The sequence below is a fragment of the Gossypium raimondii genome, chromosome 8, assembly GCF_025698545.1.
Source record: "Gossypium raimondii isolate GPD5lz chromosome 8, ASM2569854v1, whole genome shotgun sequence".
Lineage (NCBI taxonomy): Eukaryota > Viridiplantae > Streptophyta > Magnoliopsida > Malvales > Malvaceae > Gossypium > Gossypium raimondii.
The window spans coordinates 4,251,159-4,278,710 of record NC_068572.1 but is presented as its reverse complement, the minus strand read 5'-3'; the positions used below and the strand labels follow the sequence as shown (position 1 = coordinate 4,278,710).

General features: G+C 35.0%; 2 protein-coding genes across 7 annotated transcripts; both read right to left on the bottom strand.

The window, feature by feature from the left end:
- Window positions 1-2,144: 2,144 nt before the first annotated feature.
- On the bottom strand, window positions 2,145-12,552 carry LOC105790396 (SUPPRESSOR OF ABI3-5-like). 3 transcript variants are annotated; one of them, XM_052634747.1, is made up of 15 exons: window positions 12,057-12,552; window positions 11,861-11,901; window positions 10,852-11,596; window positions 10,700-10,771; window positions 10,518-10,610; window positions 10,358-10,437; window positions 9,497-9,650; window positions 8,997-9,069; window positions 8,826-8,920; window positions 8,677-8,745; window positions 7,028-7,207; window positions 5,106-5,298; window positions 3,526-4,467; window positions 3,114-3,265; window positions 2,145-2,675 (listed from the first exon to the last, which is right to left on the bottom strand). In XM_052634747.1, exons 1-15 carry the CDS (start codon window positions 12,297-12,299, stop codon window positions 2,496-2,498), a joined length of 3,312 nt encoding a protein of 1,103 aa, XP_052490707.1. In that variant the 5' UTR covers window positions 12,300-12,552; the 3' UTR covers window positions 2,145-2,495. The 3 variants fall into 3 exon arrangements, with proteins under 3 accessions (XP_052490707.1, XP_052490708.1, XP_052490709.1); XM_052634748.1 differs by lacking the exon at window positions 2,145-2,675 and having other exon boundaries at window positions 3,122-3,298; window positions 3,508-4,467; XM_052634749.1 differs by lacking the exon at window positions 2,145-2,675 and having other exon boundaries at window positions 3,122-3,298.
- Window positions 12,553-14,245: 1,693 nt separating this feature from the next.
- Window positions 14,246-27,252, bottom strand: LOC105790397 (transportin MOS14). Of its 4 annotated transcripts, none has more exons than XM_012617971.2 (25): window positions 26,884-27,252; window positions 26,378-26,701; window positions 26,104-26,202; window positions 25,761-25,979; window positions 25,521-25,640; window positions 25,263-25,346; window positions 25,125-25,184; window positions 24,817-24,945; window positions 24,462-24,523; window positions 23,990-24,046; window positions 23,761-23,881; window positions 22,602-22,736; window positions 22,101-22,181; window positions 21,393-21,506; window positions 21,213-21,292; window positions 20,872-21,007; window positions 20,339-20,488; window positions 18,810-18,895; window positions 18,480-18,667; window positions 18,263-18,355; window positions 17,591-17,778; window positions 17,308-17,419; window positions 16,466-16,623; window positions 15,466-15,582; window positions 14,246-14,865 (listed from the first exon to the last, which is right to left on the bottom strand). In XM_012617971.2, the coding sequence occupies exons 2-25, from the start codon at window positions 26,588-26,590 to the stop codon at window positions 14,641-14,643; spliced, it is 3,027 nt and encodes a 1,008-aa protein (XP_012473425.2). In that variant the 5' UTR covers window positions 26,591-26,701; window positions 26,884-27,252; the 3' UTR covers window positions 14,246-14,640. The 4 variants fall into 4 exon arrangements, with proteins under 4 accessions (XP_012473425.2, XP_052490128.1, XP_052490129.1 ...); XM_052634168.1 differs by having other exon boundaries at window positions 26,378-26,694; XM_052634169.1 differs by lacking the exon at window positions 26,884-27,252 and having other exon boundaries at window positions 26,126-26,202; window positions 26,378-26,424.
- Window positions 27,253-27,552: the final 300 nt, after the last annotated feature.

Below are 27,552 nucleotides of genomic sequence, written 5' to 3'. Positions count from 1 at the left end.
CAGAAGTCTAGCTAAATTGATGGATGACTTTTGACCAACAATTGAAGTATGAGAGGTATGGATGAATAGGAATGAGATATGTCCATTTTTATTCGATTCTTATTAGCGTTTCGTCTTTTCTCATGTCGATATTTAAATGAAATATCGAAAAAACTGATACAAATTACTGAATCATTGTTGATACAAAGCATCAACAGAAGTAAATATGGAGGTCCGAAAATGAGAGAAAAGGGTATCCCTGTTTTTTGAGAAAGATGGAAGTAAAAGGAGGAGTCCCTTTTCCATGCCCTAGAATTTTATGATATAGGTCGAGTAATTTGGATGTTGGGTCGAATCTCTGATAAGTTGTAATTATTATTATATAACACATATGTTTTATTTATCAAGCACCTTACTAGAGATGTGATGATAAATTTTGAAAACGATCATATCAAATAAAGTATACATTTAATTAATTTTAACATTTTCATGATTTTTTATTAACAAAACATAGTTTTTTTATTAACAACCAAGTAATTTAATAGATTTATTTTTAAATATTATTTACATATTTATTTTCAATAAAAAATCATATACTGTTAAATAAGCATATATGATAGTACTTAAAAAAAAGTTCAAGACTAAACAATTTTTATGATTTTGTGAAGACAAAAAAATTAAATAAAAGGTGAATTTTGTTTTAAAAGATTATTTTAACTTTAATTACACATGGATGACATGTTTGGCTAATCATTGTAATTAGTGGACCCATCGAATTGGGTGTAATTGGAACACCCTAATTACACTCTTCAATTCTTAGAGGGAGAGTGAGAATTAGAGTAATTACGCATGTAATTCCAATTTTAAAAAATTATATCATAAGCATGAACATGTATGAGTGTTTCGCATGAATATTACAAAAGTTTCTTATATTATAAATCTTAAAAAAATCTATTATAAAATGATATGTATTTTATAAAGTTATAACAAAAATTATATTATTTAAATCCTAAAATTTTTCTAAAGTTATGGTAAAAAAGTCTATTAAAAAATTAAATTATGTGTTATGAAGGTGTTATAATATATTTATTTATAAAATTTATGATCAAGAAATAAGGACATAACTTATTTATGTATTCATGTTATATATTATAAAAATAATATATTTAATCATAAAAACTTGCTATGATTTTTTTTATCATAACTTGTTTATAAATAAAAAAATAACTTTCTAAAGTTATGACAAAAATTATATTATTTATAAAAAGTATTATGAAAGTTATTAGACAATTTATAAAACTTTTTTTATAAATGTTATATATTATAAATTATATTATTTTTACTTAATTTATGTATTATAAAAATTATAAAACTTAGTATGAGTCTTTCTCCAAATTAAGTTTATAAAAATTTTTACAATTGAAGTTATAGACTGTGTGGATTGTGAATCTGACTATTATAAGGTCAATACTAATTATACAAATACAAAATGTTTTTTGTACACCATACTCATGAGGGTATGATACTATTTGAGTGGACGGTAACAAACTTAAACACTATTGACAACTCGTGGGCTCTTTAGACATTTGTTGTTCTAAAAAAATTTCTCATTTTAACATCACCCTAGTATAGCATAAAAAAACAAGGTTCGGTCGTACTAGCATGTTGCATATCATAGGTGAAATTAGAGATTTTGGCAATCTTAATTATGCAAATTTAAATTCAGATGATGATAGACTCGATCAAGAACCAATAGTTGATAGAGAGCATATGTTAAATATTAAAAAGGGAATAACCCAACAAATATTTTTCGTGTTATTCTTATTAGTAATCGTATTATCAACAATTTTTTAGACTAACATAATATATATGTTGCTTATTTAGAAATTATTTTATCATACTAATACTTTTTATAATAATTAATATTTTAAAATAAATTATGTAACTGTATAATTATAATTGTAATACCAAACATGACATGTGAAGAACAATGTAATTATGATCTTTTTCATTCTAGCTATTTGAGTACTCAACAAAACATGAAACCAAAAGGAAATCTTGCATCTTACCAACAAAAATGAAAATTGGCATAATAAACTGAATCGCTCTTTTAAGTTTTAACCCTATATGTTCCGGATAAACATAAAGATAAAAAATTAAAAATATATAAATACGGGTAACCTATTTGTATGGTTAAAATTCATGTAAAAACAACAAAATAAAAGAATTTTTACAATCTTTTCATATAAGAAAAGAAAATCACATCTTTAAAAAGCATTTTCACTTTCCTAAACTTTTACCAAATTTGGGTAGATATTTTACAGTTTACCCGAACTTTCCTTACTTTCGCTCCCCTTATCCAAATCCAAACATGGGGAATCATGTACCTTACCAAGATGATCTAAGGGCCTAGACAGACCAACTCCATTCATCCAGGCAAATGAAATATAATCTCAAACCTAAGGATTTCAAAATATGTTTATAAACAAAGACTGTCCACATCTGTGTGATCCAACCTATGACATTTGGTGGAACCTAGCAAGTGCTTTCTTATGAATCACAGTTTTGTAACTATCGCCAGCTTGCACCTCAAGGCTAGGGTCCAACTTCTTCACCTGAATTCCAAGTCCCGCTCTTTTATCCATTCCCTGTGCTTCAACTGCTTCTGTTACTCCACTTCCATCCTTCCCCATTCCCTATTTTATCACATCAAATGCACACAAACATCAAAACCCAATCCCCCCAAATCTAAAATTGGATACAACTTTCGGCTTCAAAGTTACAGTTGTTAACAAAATGTCAGCTAAAGAAGATGAGCCTAGTGTTATTTTCTCTGTATGCATATCAACTATTACCTAATAATAGAATGCAAAGGTCCAAAACTAGGGAGCAAGTGCTGGATAGGGGGATGCATCAGACAAGGATGTTCAGTTATTTCCCAAAATTTTCTACATATTTGTAAGCTCAAAAAGCCATTCATATCCAGATAATATGTGTTCGAAATTAGCAATTAGGAGAAGTTAGGAATCAAGTCAGACATAATGGGGACAGAAATTTCAAGGGGAGACGTGTAGGAGCTCAATAGCACTTAAATATGTAATCAACAGCTAAAAGGTGCAAGAGAGAAACAATACCAATCCTTCATGCCAACCCATACTGCGGAGCATTCGGTTGCCCACATTGTTCTTATCAATTGCTTTCTTTGCTGTGATAACCTCGAAACTTTGTACATCATCTGATACAGCCCACCGTCCACCACCAACTCCAGGTGGGAAAGGCATTGGATCTGAGGAGAATTTTTTGAATGCTAAATCTCAATCTTCAGAATACACAAACGCACAAATTTCTCACAAGTTAACAGAAAATCTTAAAGATAAATAAATGAACCAATCAAGTTACACAACCAAGGCCTTTAAACCACCAACATTGGAAATAAATCCAAGGGATTTTGGAGATAATTTCGATGGTATGAAACAATGATTGGCATAACATGAACAAAGAAGATTCAATAATCTTAAACAAGCTTACTTGAATTCCAGAACTCACCGTCAGGTATATCATCAGCGGTGGAAGATGATGAACCATACAAGTTCCTCCTCTCAGCTGCACGGTCCCTATAAGTGGTTTGAGACTGCCCCTTGTTGGTAGTTGGAGGCACTGGTGCTTCAGAAAACCTTCTTTTACCACTCCCAGTTATAGTTGAAGGTGCAATAGAACCCGATGCAGATGCATCAGTCCTAAAGGGAGTCATAGATGCAGGATCCGAAGTTGATGACAATGAACCCTCAGCAACTCCACCAGCAGAAGAGGTTGAAACTCCAGCAGATGATCTGGGAAATGGAATATCAGATTTCACCAGGACCCTTGCAGAACCTCTTATTACTCCCATTAAAGTCCCCCCTGAGCTGTTATTTATAGGCCTTGGCTTGGCTGGAGACCCCAAACCCCATGTCGATGTAGCTTGGGCAGTTGTATTGACTCCTGAACTTCTTGTATCACCCTCCTTCAGGTCCATCATATCAAATTTATCCTTGCTTATTGCATGTTGTTCGGCTGAAAGAGGCCTATCTTCTGATGAAGCGGACAGGTGATTGTCATTAAGACCTGATCGGGATGCCTTCCCTTCATGACTCCTCTGTTTCCACATTGTTAACACATTATTCATCTTCTTCTTATTAGCCAGTATACTACTCTTTGAAGCAAGTTTTATCTCTCTTGATTTCTCCTTCTCTTTCTTCTCTGCAGCCAGTGCTGCCGCTGCTGCAGCTTCAACCGCATCTGGTAGTGAGGCTGCCTTCTCAACTGAAGTGACCGTAGCAGCTGGTGCAGATGTTATTGCTTTTGAATTATTGGAACCATCAGCTTCTCTAGAAAGCTCAGATTCTTTACCAGGTATTATGTTGTCATTCCGATCACTGCAAGGGATGTACTGCTGGGATTGGTGGTCGTACGAAAACCAAGACCCACTGTTACCATCATAATAAAGGCCTGCATGTTGAAGCAACCGAAAACAAATTAGGCCTAAAATTGCAACTCTTTAGGTGTGTTTGAATAAGGAATTTTTGAAATTTTGAAATACATGAGTTAACCAAACACCAACTCAATAAGAAATAACTAAAAAACCCTTCCATTTAAAAGGTAACAAATATTATTATGAATGTATTTTTGTTTTTTTATATTTTTATATAAAATCTATAAAAAGAACAATTTAAACCTAGAATAAATCTGTATAAAAACAAAGAGCTCTGAGCTTTTGTCATTAGAATTGACAAAAATAAAAGCTATATTAGAAAGGGAAACAATCCCTAAGTTTTATTCAGCTTTCACATCAATATATTCTTGGTAACGACTGAAGCAATAACCCAACCCCACCAATAACAGCTTGAACTTCGGACACCATGCAATATAAAATGATTTTGAACCAAAAAAGCATTTGAAAGCAAGGGACGCACCCCCAATAAATCAATATCTAATAAAATAACAAATTTCATTCTACTGTTAGAAAATTTTTAAGTTCTCTGAGAATAAATTTAAAAAAGAAAAATCAGTATCCTAATATTTTGACTTCTAATGTGCAAAAGGAAAAAAGCAATGGCATAGAAAACTTCAAGAAAATGCATGCAAACCTGTATTCCCGTCATAGTAAAACCCAGAAGCAGCATCAAAGTAATAACCAGAGGCTTCATCCCACACAAATCCAGAATGCAAAGCTGAATGATCCTGTTGAACTGCAAATGAACCACCAGCCTGCTCCTGCCAGGTAGTAGACTGTTTGTCATCTGGGTTATATTCCTTTCGTGTCCATCCAACAGCATCATACTGAAAGGAAATATAGCAATACCGTAAGTCCAAGAAACATTTAGAACTAAGATGGCAACTAGGATGAACAAAATAAGCAACACCTTGCATGTTGCATCCCATAAAATTACATAAAAATGCAAAAGCTTAAGAAAAGCAATATACCAGAGGAGCAGCATGGAATCATCAGCAGGGCCATTATATATATATGCATGTATGCATGCAGATGACTGAACTAATTAGTAAAATCCAAGGTAGTTTGCCTTCGGGTTTTAAGGGTTTATTGTAGGGTATACTCTAGCTAGATTTATAGGGTACTAGATAACAATAAATAAATAAATAAAAGCACCATCTCTGATAATGACCATATGAACATCAAACACTAATAACCATGAAACAGAATAATCATGGCAGCAATAGAACAAAACCCATGGCTATCAGATTATATCCCAAAAGTATTCAGCTAGAAACCCGTGAATTTACATGCCGAATTTTGCAGTCATGAAATTGTAAATGCCATAAATTGCATCAGAATAAATTGACTATACCGAAAGCAAAGAAGTTGTAGTCTATATACATAACGCATTAAACAGTCATGTCTCAGTGACCTTACAACATTTTCCTTCTTTGCATTTAAAACAATAAAAAATAGGCATTTTCACTCCTAAATGCTCATGATTCCTAAATATCTTTTATTACCTTCTGTACCACTAGACCATGGACACTGACAACAAAATAATGAAAAGAGCTGAAACACTCTGATCAGTTCATCGTATTAGTAACAGAGATGATTCTACATAGGTATTTATATTCTCAATAGAGTAAGGGTTCTTAGTCCATGGAACTCCATTATGATTGATTCTTTTAAGCTTCTAAACTACAACACATCCTAGAAATATGCCACAGCAAGGAGTTGACCAAGGAAGCCAAAATCCAAGAGTAAACCTCACAATATTAGTTCTTTCTTCAAAAAAGGGTCCGAGTTCAGAAGACATTGGATAACAATTGACTTTGCAGGGACACCTTATAGTGACATGATTGTCTACAATTTTTACAACTAACTAGTGCTTCGTTTTTCTCATTATTACTTGATACTTATCACTTCTGTCATTAGAGTTTACCAGATATGGAGTCTTCTTTCTCTCCTTCAGTTCCACGTACACATTTAGAGCTTCTTTCAGTCTTCCCATGTTTTTCTTTTGGGTTCTTATCAACTTTCGTGTAAGTAGTAACTGATTCAAAATCTTCTTTCACTCAGTTCGAAGCACCAAACTACTTCATTGTAAAGCAAACATCATGACCATTGCCTCCTAATATTTTGTTTTCTTCCTACATGTTATCTCTCCTTCACATCACATCGAAGAGCAATATCTACAATTACATTGACAGTGGTAATTCCCGTTTCTGAGTCTTAAGTGTATTGTCATTTTTGAGTCTTAAGAGACTTTAGCAGGTGGTAGAGGTGATATGGAAGTAGTGTGCAGGCCAGAGCTGGTGATAATGATTTTATTCTTGGGCCTTGTACTTCTTTTTTCCAGTTAATCAGGCAAACTAAACCCAGATTTATCCACAATCTGGTTTTGAACACTTTTGACCGGGTTTTAATCTTACCTCAGCTGACAAGATTGTCCAGCATATGCTTGCCAGTACAAGCAGGAAAAAATATATTTATAGTAGAAACTATCATCCATTCAAAAGTACAAACATCTTTGCAGACATCATCATTAAAACTAAAGATACATTCACATACCTGTTGAGAAAAAGCTGCTGCCTCAATCGCAGCAGCTGCAAGGCTACTTGACTGTAAAGATCCCAATGTCCCTGATCTTGGCCCAATAATGCTCCTTGCATATGCTACTCTTAAGATTTGCCCATTCTTCTCAAGGGTTGTCCCATTTGTGGCTTCAAGGGCTTTTGTGGCATCACCAACCTACATGACATCAAACATTCACAGGTATATAGCTCATTTCATAAATAATTTTGCCAACCAAAAATTCTTAGACAAAATAACAAAAGCAGAAAAGTATAAGTACAACAGCTTTCAGCCTATAAGGGAGCACGGAATTCTAGAGCATCGTATATTGAGAGCGACCCCAGGACATAGGATAGTAATATGCATTAAGTTATCCTACCGTGTTGAAAGTGTATTAATGGAGAATAAATCAGTTGATGAAATTTATGGATGCAGATATTTTCTCTTCATCACCTACAGACATGATGCTCTTCATTTGAACAAGAGAACAGAATTTGTGGTATTCTTCATATATTACATTGCAGGATTAGTAAAATAACATTTGGAAAATAGCACTATTCTTTTACTTTTGAATAGCCTCTGCTATTATGTATAATATTTATAATGAACTAAAAATAAATGTACAAAACTCCAAAATGTCATTGGTTGTAAAGAAAAAGGCTTTGCCAATAAATATACTAGTGTTTGAACCAAAATGCACAACAGAGATGATAAATTTCAAATTTTTAGCATCAATTTTTTTCTTTATTTGCTCAAGAGAAGTGAAACACGCTAAAAAATTTGGGAATACACATTCTCAGGATTGCTTCTAGACAGCTGCCAATGTGACTTATTAGCAAGACACGACTATTATCAGATTAATGGCACGTAATCATATTAATAATAAAGAAAACCATTTATAACCCATTCTTATTTGCAAGTATTGTACTTAGGGCCAGTTCTTCATTGCTTTTGAAAAGTGTTTTTAAAAAGTGCTTTTGAAAAATTTGGTTTAAAATTTGGGTGTTTAGCATTGCTGTCAAAAAGTGCTTTTGAGAAATAAAATGTCCATTTTAGACATGTTATTATCAAGTAACAAATATGTATTTAAATAATATTTAAAATAGTTAATATTGTTATACTTTAGTAATAATATAAAAAAATTATTATAACTTATTGTTAATATTTTAATATATGAAATATAAATTGTAAATATTTTTAAGCAATAAATATTAATTATTTATAAAATTTAATTAGAATATATAAACTATATTTTAAATATTTAAATATAACCATTAAATATTTGTAATTAGTATTTTAAAAAATATTTTTTTTATTTTTAATTAATGATTTTAACACAATTGTAATTAAGCACCAAGAAAAATACTATGTTATTGGAGGGGTGAAAAAGTAATTAAGCACCCAAAGTGCTTTTGGGAGAGGAAAAGCTAAAATTTTTAGCTTCTCCTTTTCAGCTCCTTTTTAGAAGTGCTTTTGAAAAGCACTTTTAAAAAGCTAAAAATTTCAGCCAAAAGCATCTTATTCTTCACAGCTTTTCTTTCAAAAGTACTTTTGGAGTCAAAAGTGCTTTTTTTAAGCAATGAAGAACTGACCCTTAGTTTTAAATATAAAGCACAGTCAAATTGCCATAAAGAAGCAAGTCATACCGAATGGTAATGTACAAAAGCAAATCCCCTTGAAACATGGGTGAACTTGTCTCTAACAAGGCGAAGATCCTGCAGATTAAATCCATAAGATTTTGCATGTGCTAGAAAAGGGTTTTCCTTCAAAAGAGTATCATGATAAACACACAGACCTTAATTGGGGCATATTTAGAAAACTCATAACGAAGCATTTCGTCATCAGCATTTTCATCCAATCCACGAACAACCAATACATGGGTAGGACCTACTACAGATCAAATTAATATGATGTGGCAATTACACAAAGATGATAAAAGCCTGCTCAAAATAAGATCTGAACCAACCTGACTCAGATCCTCTCTTTCCTGATAAAGATATGTCAGCTGCTGGAGCATCATTAGTACGTGGCTCATTACACTGCATAGAAAGTTGAGAGAAAGGACACATCAATTTTGCACTAACTCAGCTGGAAAAATCTTAAACAGTCATTAGGAAAACTGCAGGCTAGCACTAAACTTAATGCACCATCAATAAAAGAAATAAATCAACATAATAGGATTCAGTTGTCACACTTGGGTACACAATATATCAAATTTTCAACAGCAAATGTAAATGCATTGCAATTTTTGACATCTCAATCCATGTCATCTCTAGCCTAGCTCCTAGCATCACTTTATGGTGTGCCTTAATAAAATGGCACATGAAGCTAGCCAACTGTAGTTACCTAATTCTGGCTAGTGATAACAGGAAGGTGATCTAAAGATATATCACTGAAAGAAGGCTTCAATAAGTTAAGATTTTAGCCCCCAAAAAAAAAGAGATAGAATGGGAAATAAAAGCTGACCTGAAAACATGCAGTTCGACGTGCAAAATTGACACATCCGCAAATTGTGCACATCCAATCAGACGGTAATGTGGTGCTCTTATGATTTGAGTGACCCAATTTCACAGCATTATTATGAGCAGAAGGTCCACCAGTGCCCCCAGTTGGCTTACTACTGTAACAGAATAGAATTCAACATGGAAATAGTTTTGTACGCAAACACATTGTAGGAAAAACATTAAATGAGAACATTCTTTTTTCTTTTTATCATTTAAAAGAAAGGGGAAATAAGTGAGTTTTTTCATCAACTTTAAAATGTGGTACTGATTTCAACCATATTCATTCCTCAATGTACAGAAGCTTTAGATAATATTAAAATCAATCAACAAGCATGGAGTAACCCAATGATCCAGGTTTGAACAATGTGCATATAATATACCTCAGACATTTAAGGTTGATGAAGCGGTAATTGTAAGATTTCCATTGCATGGCACCTCATAACTTAAGAACACAAAGGGAGAGTATGGTTTTATGTTTAAAGCAGTTCTGTACTTCAGTTGCCATTTTAAGATTTACAGCTAAACAGAATCATTTCGGCAATTAAATAAGCACTCTTTGGCAAATATACAAGGTTCTTGTGTTCCCTGTTTTCTTCTTTACGTAGATATGGCATTATTCTCTTTAATTTCCAGCCAATTATACTCTCAAGTTGAAATTAATCAGATTTTATTTTGTTAAAACCTTATAAACTCATTTTCTACTATCAAACCTGCAAAGGAATCGAACCAACTGATAAAAGTATTCTGTAAAACCTAGCATCACAGAGCAACATAAGAACTGTGCCATGTAAAAACTGCAATCATGATTGTAGGGAGAATTTACCTGTAATCAAAGAAAAGCTTCCTACCATCCACAACAAGACCATCATCACCAATCTTGTCCATCATTGAGCGTGCTGCCCCCTGTTTCAGAAGCAGTTTCCCTCATATAACATTCAATAACATCAAACACAAAGCATTGACTAGTAAGATGTGATAGGTACCACTGAAGGAAAATCAATAAAAGCAAATCCACGAGAAATGCCAGAGGTTCGCTCCTTGATCACACGAACATGACGAAGTGGGCCCCATTCAGCCTTATGGTCATATAAAAACTGTTATTTATGTATAACAAGTGACAGAATAATAATATACAACCCCCAAAAAAACAACAAAAAAATATTACAAGAATCTGGCAAAGATCTTCCTCTGTCGTTTTGTGCGATAGACCCTTTACAACAATAGTTGCAGATGGTGCCTGCAAGAAAACATAATCTTCACCCAAATTCAAAGTTTAAAACAAATGCAACGGTAAGAACATGGAAAAATGAAGCACACCACAGAATATTGCTCCAGCTGATATTTCTCTTCTCGGTCCCTTTGCTTCTGAGTTTTCTCATTTTGATAATCATCATAGCTGTCCTCTCTATGGCTTCGACCATGGCTCCAAACTCGAGGTGACCTTGATCTTGGACGATCATCACATCCATGGGAACGTGACCAAGACCTCTCATGCCTTTTATGTGGACTCTGATCTCTTTCTCTACTGAAAGAATCTCGATCACGTGATTCACGCTTCCTCCAACTACCATCTCTGCAACTGCCTCTTTTATGATAAGAATCATAACTATTTCGACTATATTCATAATTCCTCTCACAGCTGTTGTCCCTGCTCTGATGGGAAATGTGAGGCCTATAATCATAATAATCATACGAGTAGTCTTCCCAATCTCGCCCCCCATACCTAGAGGGCCCGCCAAATTCATGATCACAGATGTTGTCAACACAACGATAGCCATCCCGAAACTTATCAAAATCTTGAAAAGCGATCTCATGATCACAATATGTATCCAAGTCCCTATATGAATCCACATAAAGCTTCTGATGATGCCTAGAATCCTCATCACGGGGATATTCTTCCTCATAACTTCTCCCCCTTGATTGAGACCAGACACCAGCAGCAGCAGGAGGGGAATGATTATCCTTCTCTGGAAAATAATGGTGGTAGGCACTTCTTGGATAAAAACTAGCCCTGGAGTATCTTTCATCTAGAAATCTCCTCTCATCATAAGAACCACGGACCCTGCCACAGTATTAAAGAGTGGGAGTGAAGATAAAAATGGGATACAAGGAATCCAAATGTTTGTGTAAACAAGTATTTCAACAGTGAATGAAATCAAAATTGGCATGGCAACATGAAAGCAAAAGAAAAACACAAAATTACGCCTTGCCATCACATAATTTTGCGAAGGACAAAAAAGACTGGTACAGAATTTCTAACCATCAAGCGTTACAGCCATTGGGAGTAAATGAATGGAGACCATAATAAGCAGTGGGAAGCACTCACCGGTAATTGGGTACAGGAACAGCAGAAAACCCCTCAAGAGCCTGTGGATTCAAGAGAGAAGCTATGTCAGTGCGAGGAAGAAATATGAATTAGGCAAATGGAGAGTCCATATCCAGAACGCCGCAGGGCTTTGTTTCATATTGGTATAAGGGATGAGATAATTATCCCATTTTATAAAGGAGGAAACCGCAATTACGCTGTTATTATCCGATCCTCGCTGAAGAGGGTAGCGAGCAGGAGCATGATCCATTTTCTCCCTACAAAAGTGTTTCGGTTGGGGGCGTAGAAGAAATTGTCTAAAAACCCTTTTTTTTTTCAATTCCCTGTAATGTAATCCACAACAACAACAAAAAGAAACAGAGACGGTTATGCCATTACGAAGAAGCATGAAACACAATTGCCACGACTTTGGACTTGGCCTTCGAAACCCTCTTTCCATCTTCCATATTGGATTGGTTGATTGATTGAACTAAATCAGGGGAATTTAATTTAAGCTAACCTAATATAATCGACGTTTCCCCTTATGAACATAGGTCAAACTCCACAATCTGCATCCGACTCCTTTACCTGCCTAGCCTGCGGTATGATTGAATCAAACCGAATTCAATGAGAAAACCAATCAAACACCTTCGCTTGATCGCCCTTCTCACGATTTGGCAATATGTAACCCTTTCCGCAGAATTCAGTTTTAAGGTGGGTTTTTTGCCTAGCCAGACAACTGAGTATTTAAAATTTTCTTTAAGGGGTTAAAATGTGCTGTTAGTCCCTGTACTTATCTAGAAATTGAGATTTAGTTCCTATACTTTTACATCTATTTTTTCAATTTAAAAATTATAATCTAATCATTATCTGTCAAAATTGGTCATCTTAAAATGTTTATTTTTTATCAATCATGTATAATGTCATATGAAGGCAGTGTAATCAACATCTTAAAAAGACTAACAATGTTAATTGATTGGTTGAGATTTTAAATAAAAACAAAGATACCTTATATTTTAATTTTTAAGTACAGGGATTAAATTTCAAATTTTATCAAAGTACAAAGACTAAAAACGTATTTTAACCTTTTAAAGTCATGTTGCTTTCGAAAGTCCTCCAACTATTGGTACTCTTTTAACCATTCCACTCTGAAAAGTTAGAAAAAACTTAAAATGATCAATCAACCACGAAAAATTATAAAATTTCTAAATTTCTTACCGAAATTGACATAAGTATTGTATCAATAGTTTTAATAAGAATCATTCATTAGAATCACTAAATAAGTAACTAAATTCTTATATAAATTAGGTTTTAACCAGGCAATATTATCTAACCCAAGTACTTTGTTGTTGAAAGTTCTGAGAGATAAATATTTTCTTAGAGCTCTAACCCTAGCTCTACTTAATGCTAAAAGTTGCTGAGGTTGGGTTTATGGTAGCATGTTGGTTCAGGGGATAACATTATGGTCCGTGAAGATCCTTGGTTGCCGAGGGACCATGGCTTTTATGTTGATGATAGTGGGAACCAAATTGGTTGAATTTTTAATATGGAGACGAATAGGCAAGTATGAGATATGCAGAAGTTGCAAGTTTTGTTTTCGAATAGAGACATTTGGAGTTGGACTATTGCTCAAATTTCGAAAGTTTGTATGGGGTAAGGGATAGATTGACTTGGCATTTTGATAAAATAAAATAAAAAAGAATGATACAAAGTGAAATCGTAAGGTAAAGGAATGCATGTGATACTCATTAGAAAAAATTTTTCCTTTCAAAATACAGTTACGAGGGAAATGTGACGATATGAATTTGAGTTGCAAGAGTTGTAATCGGTGATAAGGACATCTCACACGTCTTGATTTTCTGTCTTAAAAAGCGTTGTACTGTTAGAATCTTTGGGGTCGGATGGGTACCTGTACTAACTTTGCTTTTGTTGATTGTTTCAAGGTCTTGTTCGACAATCTCCGCAAGAGGCCATGGAAGAGTTTTGTATGATTTGCTGGCGGAATGGATCGGATGTACCTTGCTCAATGGTTTTGTCCTGGGTTTCAGCCTCTTGTTCAGCTTGTAACTGATGGCAGTCATGGTGTGGCAGTGGTTGAGGAGTATCGTGCAGGATAAGGAGAATGCAAATGAGGTTCAGTTATTATAACACGACGATACAATGGAGAGCGTTCGTGCGACATCTATGTTTTCTACAGGCTTCTGTTCGCCTACAATAGCGGAGATAATGGCTTTGCAGGAAGCCTTGAAGCAGGCAGTGGATAACCTTGCTGCAAGGAACACCATTATCACTGATGCACAGGACATTCACTTGCAGTATATTCTACAGAGGATGATTGGTCCGAATTTGGCAGTAAGAAAATTTTAATTGAAAATATTAAAAAGATACATAAACTAAATGGTAGTGTAAATGAATAATTATAATTTGTATTATTAATCTGACAATGTTTTCGAGTCAAGAAAATTGAAATCAATGGTTACGTTACATCCCTTTTTAAGTACAATGTATTTCTCTGGCGCAAATAAAAGAGAGAAAAGTAGGGCAGTAATAATTCCCATTTTCAAATGCTCTCGCCCAATGTCCTAATCTCACTTTATAATTGGTCTAACAAAATTGGGGGCAGGGGCCAATAAGCTGTACAAGAAGTAGCCTTTACTTTTCAATGGTAACTCCCAGTCCCAGAATTGACTGAGCTTCAATAACCAGATAATTACATTCCCTTTTTATGGCAGTAACAAATGCTTCGAGCAAATAATGTCGAAAGCTGCAGGCAACACATGCTTTTTATCTATGGGTTGCAGTCAAGTGAAATTCGGGATATTGCGGTGACTATCTGCAAACTCTCGGATCACTCGTTTCAGCATTCTCCCTCCTTTCCCTTGCATGTAACCGTAATCGCTTGTCCTTCCATTGGAGCTCTTGCTCTCGAGATAATCTGAGGCAGCACCGGCAAGGGCCTTCAACCAAACTGGCACTAGCGTTTCAGCTTCTCCCTGCTTCAGATAATCGGCAGGAAGAGCCTGCACCTGGTGAAACAGAAGAAATTTAACAAATACGACAGATTGAACCAACACAGCAGTTCAAATTAGATGGCCTCTCTCCCCCACAGAAACATAATACCATTTATATATAGCATACACGGAACAGTAGGATGCCTGATCTACTGGTATTTATTATTCCCTCAACATATACAACTGCCTCAGATAGCCAGGCCTATTTTTGAGTGACTGCCATTGTCTTAGACTACTAGCCACGAAAGCTGACATTTGGCATATCTATTTAAGAAGAAAAGCCTAGCAAAGTCAATTCAGCATTGGCACAATGGTAAGATTGTTCAATGGTGACATGGTCGTCGTGCGTTGAACTCACAAAAATAATGTCCTACTTAAACACAGCATATCCAATGAGTGGTCTTGTCAACCCTACATTCATTTTGGCATCTCCATGACATGCATATAGGAGAAGCCAAAATAGAAATTGACATAACAGGATATAAGTCAAAAGGAAAATCAAATCAGCTGCATATATTTGCTTTATTCACATTGGTAAAGCACTAAGATTTGAACGTACACAGTTAGCAAAGATATTCATATGCATCTTAAAGGAGAAGGAAAGCGAGAACAGACCGCTGCTTGTAACCATGAATGCAAGAATTCCCAAGAAAGAACGGTCTTCCAGGTTGTTCTCTCACTCAAACAGCAAAATGCAGCCAATTGCTGCAATATTGTCGCACACTTGTGGACCTATTAAGTTAAAAGGAAAAGAAGAAGAATGATTTCTGAGCTCTGTTGAGTACATATATACATGTGCATGTGCATTCATTTATGCATGACATGCTTTGATATATCATGGAAGGTGAGTGGCTTCATTGCCTTTACACTGGATTAAACATATACATAAAGTTATAACAAACCAAGATCTGAAGCTAGCAGCATTAATTTTCATAAAATATGCATTTTAGCAGGCTTATTTATGAGACCATTACCATTATACTACAAAATATTGTTTCCATATCTTCTAGTTAATAGAACATTTTCTAATGTCAATGCCACTGGCACAACAAAATGTTCATAGATGCACAACTAATCAACCATAAAACAGTTTTTTCTTTTTTACTGATTTTCCATTTGCTCCAATTTATGCAGCTACTTCACTACATGATCACCCAGAGTAGAAATTTTATTACATAATCAGAGTGACATGGAAATTGTAGCCCGCTATCTTGAGGCCCTCTATAAACTCCTCATTTTCCTTTATCATACCTTATTCCATAACTTCTGTCAGTAAGTAAAACTAATTGTCAAATCATCACCTACCAAGTTGATGTATTCTTGAACCCAACCTCAACAATTATAGTATTTGTAAAAAAATGCAAGATTTAAACTTCAATTCTGCACCAAATATTCTCTCATTATCATCTCAATACTTCAACAGATGTTAAGTAAGACCTAAACATTTAAAATTTCCAAGTTCACAATGAAATATCAGTTAATGCCCTGTAATTAAATTTTAAATGTAATAACAAATACATCATATGACATCAAGAATTTATACCAAAACAAGGAATGAATTTTCAAATGAAATGCAGTCAATAATCTATTTAAGATTCAAGAATACTGAATTTACCCGTGACATTGCTGAGACACCAAGTAAAGCATATACTATATTTGATACAAGTCCCTCCCCACTATGGGAAATAACCTGAATTGATGTGGCCCCAAATGATCCTTCAGGAGAAAAGGTCATTGATTCCAACAAAGACGCCAGACCAACTTCCAAGAAACCTAGAAGGCTCAGACAAATCACTAAAATATCCTTTACCAGACGATAACTAGAACAGAATGTAAACCCCCAAAAAGGATAAAACAAAATTCATCAAGATCATTGAAGCACACCTAAAGAACAAATACAAGCAATTATAATCACTAACATGGGCCACAATTCAGTAATCCAATCGTGTAATATGTTATGAACAGACTCCATATATATGTGTGCCTATGTCGTGGCTTCATCTGATATTCTGTATTTGCCAATGCCAAAGAACCTTAAAGAAATCTAATAACAGAAATAGATATATCATACATAAACTGGAACTGCTGAAGCAATGTTGTGTGTTGCCAAATGCTATTGCAGGGATAAAACAGAGTGATCATACATGATACCAGAGTGAACATTACTTCCTACTAACATCCACGCCAAGTGAAGCTCAAATACTACAAGTCAAGGAATATATATGTGTATCCATATTAGAGAAAAGGACAAGGAGTTGGTTGGTTTAAATTGATACATAGGGTAATTTCCAAAGACAAATTGAAACTGTAGACATCAATTGATTGCTTCCTTAAATAACGCCATTCTAATTGTGATTGTTAGGATGACAGATCCCATTAGAGTATAACAACTAGTGTCTCTTATCTTCGATCTCACAAGTACAGGGAAGCAAGTAGCAGTTAACATAAAGTGCTTACAAGATAAGTATGACATAGCTGCAAGTGCTGCCCCGCGATGCATAGCAGTGCAGCATATAGCTGCCTTTTGAAAAGAAATTTCTAGAAGAGCACCAGATGCAGCCAACACTTCCTGAGATTTTTATTGAACAGCAAAAAAGAACATTCGAATTATTTCCTTCTAGAAGGCTAGTCTTAATAAAATGTGTATAAAGTACACTTCCAGGATTATATTTCCACTGAAAGACAAAAAAAAAACAATATAAAGAAAAGGATAAACAGTGAAATAAGATGTATACTACACCTTACGAGAACTACGAACAAATGTCGATGCAAAATTTGTGTACGCCTCTACTAGGTCGGGCTCTTGGTCACATACATACGAAGAATTTAGGGCCCTTACTGAAGATGCTCGAGTAAATCGTTCAAACGTGCTAATGAACAAAGGACCATACCCCTCTTTGAGACCAAACTCTTCGATAACAAGAGAAGCTGAGGAGGAGTAAATATCTTGTAAAAGAAAGCTCATTGAATGCTGCTATCTACTACAATATAAATTAAATAAGTATATGCATGTGAGCATTTGAGATGTGACTTCAGCATGCCATGTGCCATATTTACTTCTTGGGAAAAGAAAAAAATAGCATCCACATTATACTACCACATCAGAAAACACCGGCCAAAAACATCAGTGATAAACAAGAAGATTATTACTCCATATTTTGGTTCAGAACTAGAGGATAAAAATTGGCTATATAAGAAAAATGCACTATACAAACCATCTTAAGCAACCCCAACTGTACTTTAGATAATTCTTCAATCATGAGGAAAGATAATAATGATAATTCAGAAGGGCTATTGAGCACTATTACGTCAAATACAAAGTAGACTTTGTATTTATTACAGGATTACTGGAAAAAAATACCATGATACCTAATTGCACCAATTGCTTCAGAACTAGAGCCTGTGTACTTACCAGTTCTGATGTAGCATTCGTGACCTTGAAATGACAAAAAGTTTGTAGACAAGCAATCTAATATCTTGGGCAGAAGCATTTCAAAGTGCTCCCCTGCATAATTAAGCAACATCCAGCATTGTAGCATCATGCAATCAAAAGACTCCATGCCCCCAAGTAAAACCCCAATAGTTGATCCTAGAAAAGGAAAGAAAAAAGGTGAAACATTGTCCAGCACCTGACGATTGAATTGCCAGCGAAAGAGCACGACAAGCTGCAGTAGATAAACTACTGTTCTCCATATGTTCTGATCTAAAAAGCTTCTCCAGCATAGGCCAAAAAACCCTAATTACAGCAATGATGGGATTATCAGCAGAAGCCTCGGACAGCAGAGGCATTTCTAGATGACTGAAGACAACTCCCATCCTGAAAAACCAGACAACCAAAGATTACACCTCAACTCAAATAGCCACATATCCCATCTGAAGCTCCACCAAGGATAGAGTACAACTGCAAAAACTGCATCAAGTAAAGAGTGATATCCAATTCATTACTCTGAATAGAATACCTGTGCAGCCCTCTCGTTGCAAGGCCCAAAATTTGTGTATAAGCAGCTGGATTCTGTCTTAAAGAATGGTTATTATCATCCTCAATCTGAAAGAAAAATAGGCAGTTAGTTTAAATCCAAAACTTAAGAATGTAAAATAACAAAGTCTGCCAAAGTTAACATCAAAAGGAATACAAAGAAGATGCTTCCACAATAAAACTCAAAAAGAGCTGAGTGGTGAATTGACAGTGACATCAAGAACTAAGCAAATAAAATCTAGAAATATTTATTCATTCTCATCAGACAACTGCTCCCTCCAATGTCTACTACACATCTCTCTTTCCAATCAGATGTGTATCTAACACCACAGCACCCCTCTCAGTATCATTCAGCTTATAATATGACTAAACTGTCCTTGTGAACTTATTATCAACCACCATAGAACAACACCGCACCCCATACCAATCTAAGAGGACAGACAGAATTTAAGATTATGGAGTAATGGCTGGAGTAGAAAACATTCAAAAACCTACATGAAGAAACCACCTAGTCTTTTTATTCAAAGGACAATTACTGTTGATTCTCTAAGCTCACCCAGTTTTTGCAGACAGTAAGCAATCTTCAGACTGAACCATTACTATATTACACTGAAGCATGTCAAAGGAATGCTCATATTGTAGACAAAAGTTTTACTCCTCAAAGAACACTAAAATCTCACATACAAAATAGCAGCAAGTGTGCTAAGGAGAATATAAAGGTATACATTCTTATATATCCAATGACTGCAAGTTTGTCTCATTTTTATTCATAATACTCTCATTATGTTTTCTAACTCCCATATATTTCAACAAATAAGAGTTGCACGGTTAAAATGCTTAAAACAAAAGTAGTCTGGTGAAAAAAGACTAGCATAACAAATGGCATGCTGATGAAACATTTTAACACAATAGAAAATTGAAGATACCATGTGACTTGATGTCAAGAAAGTAATATATAGCAGAACATTATCTGGTACGAAGTCGTAAGATTAGACTGAAAGCAAAATAAAGATATCCTACATAGTTGATCCAATTTCATTACAAAGTACAAATCTGAAAGAATCTAAAAACCTTATATTTTGCCTTAGTACCCATCTAACTACTGGTTTATGTCTAAGCTATACCTGAGTAGAAGTATCTGCTATGTTATACATATCTCACCAGTTGTAGTTATCATATCAGACCAGTTTTACTCTACAGCGAAACAGTTCCAATCGCTCTTCACTCCAGCATCATCATGCAAAGTTACTATCTCAAATTGCAATACCTCATGGTAATTGTCACAATAGCAGGCAGAAAGTGCAACATCCATTAAAAGAAATCACAACTTTTTTTGTTAGCTCCTTTACAACCAATTTCTTGATTTAGACTTTTTAAAGCTAACAACTTGCTTCGGTGAATCATGGAAGAATTTTGTACAACCCAGTTAATACAGCTACTAGCAACAACACCAAAAGGGAAAATAAGAACAGAACCATAATAATAGACCAAGTACTGTAAAAAGAAACTGACAAGTTTCCCAATAGCATCATAGCTAGATGATAGCAATTTAGACAACAAGTTGTTCTGCAGCTCTTTGTTGGAAACATAACCAAGGACTTGGCTGATTGCAGTAACAACTTCTTCTTCATCTTCCAAAGGAAGACACTTCTTCTCCAAAGCCTGTAGGAAGAAATGATAAAGAAATCAGAAAACAGGATAATGAACAATATAATTAGCAACTACCTATTCAATGAGATATACTACAGCAGTAGAAGAGGTAGAGAGGAAAAAGAACACAATAACAAGAAAACAAATTAAATAAAACCAAAAAAAATGATAATCAGGAACATGTTGGCAACCAAATGTCGATAACCTGTTTGATGATCAGTTATATCTAATGAGTTATTCTGAAGTTATGCTTATGCAAACAGTAAGCATGAAAAATGACAAGGCTTGGAGAGTATACATGTATCTCAAATAAATCCAGAAAGCTTAACCACAATTAGATGAAGTATTAAGTATTTCCACTTTAAACGTATAAAAAGAACACGAAGAATAGTTACCTCTCCTATCCACATAAAGATATCCAAATTTGATGGCTCATACATCACAGCAGAAGCATCTTCACAAAGTTTACGGAGGGCAGAGGCACAAGCATTTGAGGAGAGAGGTTCTGAAATCCCTGCAGCAAGAAATAATCTGGAAGTAGCAAATTAGTGAAACAATGAAACGGTGCTTCACAGAAAAATTAATGATAGATGTTGCACAACAAATCTTTTTTTCTCTCCTTCCATAAAACACTTCCCTATCATAACAGACAATTATTTCTGTAAAGAATCAAAAACATAAATCTAGTAGAAAGGGAGCACATCATTGCTAAACAATAGGAAATGGGCATCCTTACAGTAAAGGTCTAGCATTAGTTTCCAGGGTAGATATCAACTTGGAATAGGAACCAATAACATCTGCCACTGATCTGTAAACCTAGTTAAGAGAAAATTCCTCCTGAGCAAAATCATTTTTTAACAAACATACATTAAGAAATAATATTCATTGCAAATTAACCAATAACAAACTGACATACAATGCACATGAATCCCTTGAGGTCATCAGAAGGCCAGGAAGACAGCACTGTAACCAACTGCATAACCACTGAGAAATCAAAAGTTTGGCCTCCTTGCAGAACTACATCAGAAACCTGTAATTGCAGGATTCCCGCATTATTAATGTTACAAGAAAATATGAGAAATTATACACTTGTCAAGAGTCAAGAAGGATTCCTCCAGTCATATCTCTTATGAAACATATTACAAAACCTATTGAGGAGTTGCACAAGGATATACCATTAGGTTGATGCCACATTAACAGCTGCTTGGAAAAGCTAGAGCTTTTCGAGCATCAAAACAGTGAACTGTGACAAGTGTGACTTAAACATAAAATAGATGGAACACAAAAACCTTCAAGAGAGGTATAAGACAAAAGGACTTGCCAATTAAATGCAAAATATGGACATACATATGTTACATTTGCACATGTATAGATTTAATGCATACAACCTCATTGACCATTAGCTCAAGAGGTAAAAACAGCAAATTGGAGTTGGTAGGAGTTCATCATAAAAATTAAAAGGTACACAAAGTGGCATCCCATCGAACACCAATTGTCAGGATCAGTCAGCAAATAACTCATACTGTGCAAGACTTTTAGTAAGCTTAGGAATATGGAAAATGAATAAATTCACCAAGAATTCAGAAGAAACAAAAACCAGTACAAAGGTGTACATTGTCCTTACCACATTGAGGGCAAACAATTTGATTTCAACCTCTTTCCAAGGTATTGCCACGTTTGTGGAAAACCAACCACTGAAGAAAAGCTGCAAATTGAAACAAGAATAAAATTATACAAGATTGAAAGAACACCATATTTTACAATGGAAGCAACTATGGGGAAAAATCCATAAAAAATACAAATAAAAACATGCTAGAATTATTGGTGTATTATATATGCTGATTAACATTCCTCGCAAATAGGTAAGCAAGCAAAATTAACTGAGTTAGGGTTCTCCAAATATGTAATAGTGAAATGAAGGTGAAGCCATGTTGGTTCCTAAACTTCAGTGATCATGATGGTATACTAAACTTGACCAATATGGAAAACAAACACTTGAAGAGGCATCAAAAAGAATTAAACCGACAAATATGATCTTCATCTTTACGCAAGAGATATCATCAACCAGAACAAATATTAAACCAGGAAAACCATATAAACTTGGATTATTATACAGTATCAGCACCTTCTGTACAAATGTAGCAGGTTGTAGTAGCTGACATATATCCACCAAAAGTTCAACGAGATTCATCCTAAATTGGACAAGACCATCAGGCAAGTCGAAAGTTCTACTCTCATCGCTAAATGTAGATTCATCCAGCTACAAAAGACAATTTCAACATATTAGTCCTTATTTTAAAATATTAATGGCATAACCAAACATCCACCAGCACACGCACACGTCACACATGACACAAAAATGCTAAGTGATATTGAACAGATAGTTACATTAAGTTGCAGCAATGATTCAGCCTTTGAGACAACCATTAAAGTAAGCATTCATGCCAATTGCTGAGTTACTAAAAGTATATCATAGATGAGCAAATTAGGGGCCATCAACCCAATTAATCCCCTAAGGGTGAGCAGTAGGACTAGCGATTAATCATTTAGACCCCTTTTCTCACCTATCAGCATGTATTAATAATAAAAAGCATGAAAATGAAGAACAGATCTGATATCCACTGAAAATGTGTTCAGATAGTATAGTTCTAAAAAGGCTTTTATGTCCAAGAAGCATTCAAATAAAGACCAATTACATCACTAGGCTACAAGAGTTGCAGAGTTCTATTGAGGTTTCCAAACGCATTCATCCAAACACAAGCGCAAAAGGTGTACAATTGGACCTCCACTGCAAATTAAAGGATGGTTCAGCATTACAACAGAATGCAGCAACTCAAGACAATAAATAAAAGAATGCACTATGCAGCTCAGATTTAAGCTTAGACCCCAAAATGACACAACCTATCATTTATGTTCAAATAATTCAGTTTCCTCTGTCCTTGTGCTTCAACCAAAAAATCTGCTGTTTTGATCAAGATGCTAGTACAATTAACCGGAAAAACTGAAAATAGAATTTAGCCAAACTAGTTGAGACATCCATAAGTTGGCTCCCATTGGTTGCAATATCACCACTTACTTGCAGCTATTACTTTTAGCTTTTTCAGTTTTCTTTTTCTTTTTTTTTTTCGTTCGCAGGACAAAAAATCTAATTTCCGCAAATGACTAAATTGAGTGCCAGAGCAAACATGATAATTACAAATCTTGGTTACACCTATGAAAATTTTCCTTTTTGATAGAGAGAATAGAAAAGATAGCAGAGGGCAAGTAAAGGATTAGGAAATAACCTGAGCACGTAGCAAAAGAGCATCAAGTAATGCTGAGAATACAGAAAAAAACATGCCTTCGACATTTTTTTTATTGGTACCATCAACATCAGGGCCAAGTATATAGCTTGCAAGACTAGACCTGGAAATGAAAGAAGATTGAGATCCTCCAAATAACTAAATTCAATAAAATAGGAAAAAAATTATACTGCAAAACAAGATTTCTTTCCACAAATGTTTCGGGAATTACCAAAATTGCAAAGTTGAGTCTGCAATATCCCAGTCTTCACAGGGAAAAGCCACACAGCTGAAAGCAGAAATTACAGGTTATATACTAAATTTGTGGTTAAAAGAATGCAAGGAAAAGGTTTATGAACAAAAAGCCCATGATAACAAAACTAATACAAAAATACAGCAAATTATTGAGGAGAATGCATCCCATCATGGGCCCTTCTCAAATTGTCATCCCTTTTGCATATTATGATTCATATCATACTTATGCTGGATCTATTACATGTTTAATAGATCTTTGACACACAGATTCTCAATTTAGTTACCATAAACCTCTCAAAGCAAATGGTTATCTGTTCATTTTACCACAATTGGATTTTGACAGAGCAAGGCAAAGGATGAATATGGGAAAAACATGTTCAACAGCCTTCACAGCAATATCAGAATGCAGTTGTGATGGTGAATTGAAAGTGTATAGATCAAAACATCACCTCAACAGAGCATCTGTCAGTGCACGTGCCTCAGCACTTGCCTCTACAATCAACGATGGTGCCTATAGATAGAAAAAATGGGAAAGGTTAATAAGCAATGAGATGCCCTACATAAAATTGTCCGTGTATATGTGAAACCAGTGTTTACAAGAAAGCAAGGTGCAAGCAAGGCACCAAAACCCATATATTGCCCAAGGCACGGGGTGCAAAACAAATGGCACTCACCTGAGTGAAGCAATACGCAACAGATATGTATGTATATGCCAAAATTAAATATGTGTCTGATAATAAATCTAAAGAGTGGCCTAATAAAAATATTATTATTAACGCCCATGAGACCAAACAAAATACTTACAGCCTGCCCAATTTCGGACATCAAACATGCAAGGCCAGCAATCACCTTCACATCTCCCCCAGTAAGCGCAGGTAAAAGAAGCATTTCTTTAAGAAAAGGTACTCTACATAGCAAAACTTGAGGAAGCCCCTATGAAAGCAAGCATAACAGAAACTAGATAAACACATGTAACAAACAAAGTTACAAACAAGTAAAGCAAAGAACAAAGGCTCGAAAGCAGACTATTGCACAGGAAAAAATGAGTTAAATAAATAGTTAGTCACATCAAACTGCATCCTTAGACTTCAAAAAATTTGGCAGAACAATACCTCATGACGACTCACTAGTTCAACAAGAACTTCGATGGCCAAGTCAAATGAAGAGGATACCTACAACCACCAGAGCAAATATAAGTATATTATAACTACTTGAGCTCAAAAGTCATTATATTGATAGTGAAAGTTTACCTGCAGTGAATTGAATACAAAATTAAGCAGTGGATGTGTTGGAAATGAACCTTCAGGAGTCTCAGAGAAGCACCCAGCTCGAACCTAAATAAATAAGAGTAATTGGATAATAAGAGCCATATAATCAGTTGTGTAACAGGTTCTTCTTTCTTGTTTTGTGAGTATGTGTTGTAAATAAAAACATGTGAACTCAGGCAGATGTAGCAATAAAAAATGCTATTGTGTTAGGACTGCCATAATTTTGATTAACCATCTTACCCAACTGAGTAAGCATCGGAGAACTTTTCTGTTCCTTTCATTTGGCTGCAGGCCACATTGAAACTTATTTTCAGATTGTTGGAGTAGGAATTCTACAACCATGGGAGTATGAGAAAGAAGCTGCTTTACGTAGAAAATAGCAATGATGATAAGTGTTCAATAAAAACCCAGCAGCCAAGGAGAGTAAAATTAAACACAAAACTAGAGAGGGTGGCAAGCACAAAATGGAAAATAGTAGACCTCTTGGCCATACTGGTTTCTGTGGGATGCACTTATTTCAGTATTTTGGGTGTCAACAATTTCTTCCGGTAGAACAGTGAGCATCTCAAGTACAGCAACAATCCCATCATTCTGGGTCTGCAGATTTTGTAGACTATAAAACAGCTGCTCAATAGGTTTCCCATGCTCAACAGAACGAAGTATAAGAGCAGATAGTGCAAGGCAGATTTGGGTTAAAAGCTGTTATCAAGAGAAGAAAATAAGCTTAGCAAGGACAGGATCTTTTTCTTTCTACAGAAAAATAAAATAAAATAATATGGTTTAAACAGAGAAAGTCTTCAGACAAAAAATAAAAAAGCAGCACCTGTGGAGGTCCCGAACTTAACCTTTTAGCAGCCACAAGAAGGGCATTAAGCAAAGCATCTTTAACTCCTAACTGCAAATAATACCCTTCATTCTGGATCTGCAACAAAATATTTGGGAAATAAAAGAGTATTTTTATCTAATCCCAAAATCTCAATACTAGTAAAAACAACTTGAACACTTTGAGAAAAAATAAGTATGTATAGAGAGAAAACAAGCCTGGTGCTATTAACGAACTCCTTCAAAGATATAAAAATTCTCCAAAAAGAGGATACCTTCCGTTTGAGAATCTGAGCCGCAAAAAATTCCACTTCAAAATCAGAGGGAAAAGGTTGATGATCGGAGGTAAGAATGGAGGTGGCGACCTCCCAGGCTGCCTCAGTCTGCTGGAATTGAACCAACCACTGATTGGCTGCAACGCGGTTAGAAGATTCAGTGTCGTGATTCAGCACATGGACTGCCTGCGCCACCTTCATCTGCAGCTCCATTTTTCTGATTCTAAAATGCTTAACCAAGCATCAAAAGCCAACGGTGGGAGACCACACGACGATGCCAGAAATTCCTTTGATTCATTACTTCATTTCCCTTCTCACTAATTCCTTGAAGAAGAGCCAAAATTAATCATGCCAATAAATGAAAATTATATAAAACATAAAAACTAGAACACAGTGAAGTCAAAAGCTACCCTAGTAAGATATGAATTCAATACAATTTCCTGCAAATCAAAGAAAAATGATATTCGCAATTTTAAATTTTCTAAACCAAAAAAAAAAAAACTAACCTTTGAATTTCGGGATTTGAATGGAGAAAGAAGGGTGAAGCAAATGAAGTGAGACGGCTGATTCTAGGGCTGACAGCAGTGGGTCATCCCTTATGAGCAGCTTTTCAAGTTTTCATTTAGGGTACAAATAAAGGAAAAGGAAATGACGGAAGAAAGAAGGAAGACCACAAAGGTGGAAAGTAGAAATAGCAGAAACGGCGGAAGAAAGGATAGAGGTGCTGCCTGATGACGGCGAGAGAGTATAATTTTAGGATTGCAACACCGAGGTCGAGGGGTAAGCGACGACGGAGAGAGAAAATGAGGGAATAAAAATATAAAATGAAAAGAGAAAAATGCTGTGTTTTTAGGGTTCCCCAAATTATTGCGACGGACGATAAATCATTACTACGGACTATTCGTCGCAAATATTTCTTTTATCTTTTACCAAATTACACTTTGTTTTATGTAAAAATATATATAGTTTATAATTTAATCCCAAATATGAGTTAAGTAAAAAAAAAAAAAGGCAAGGCAATATTTTTCCCAATAAATTATTAAAAATAAAAAAATAAATTTATTTTTTCTGGTCTGTGCTCATGTATAAATTAGTTGGTTCATGGTTCAGAACCTTCAAAAAAAAAATTCTTTAAACTGTTTGCATCTTATCTTTTGTTTTGCCCAGCGGCGATG

Excerpts from the sequence above, each read along its gene's own strand:
- LOC105790397 (XM_012617971.2), bottom strand. The coding sequence starts at position 26,590 with ATGGAGCTGCAGATGAAGGTGGCGCAGGCAGTCCATGTGCTGAATCAC. Across the intron at positions 24,946-25,124 it reads AACTAGTGAGTCGTCATGAG|GGGCTTCCTCAAGTTTTGCT; the intron begins GTATTGTTCTGC and ends TTGCTTTCATAG. Across the intron at positions 21,293-21,392 it reads TCAAGGGATTCATGTGCATT|GTTTACAGATCAGTGGCAGA; the intron begins GTATGTCAGTTT and ends TCTCTTAACTAG.
- LOC105790396 (XM_052634747.1), bottom strand. The coding sequence starts at position 12,299 with ATGGAAAGAGGGTTTCGAAGGCCAAGTCCAAAGTCGTGGCAATTGTGT. Across the intron at positions 11,597-11,860 it reads GTTCCTGTACCCAATTACCG|GGTCCGTGGTTCTTATGATG; the intron begins GTGAGTGCTTCC and ends ATACTGTGGCAG. Across the intron at positions 2,676-3,113 it reads TGGGTTGGCATGAAGGATTG|GGAATGGGGAAGGATGGAAG; the intron begins GTATTGTTTCTC and ends GTGATAAAATAG.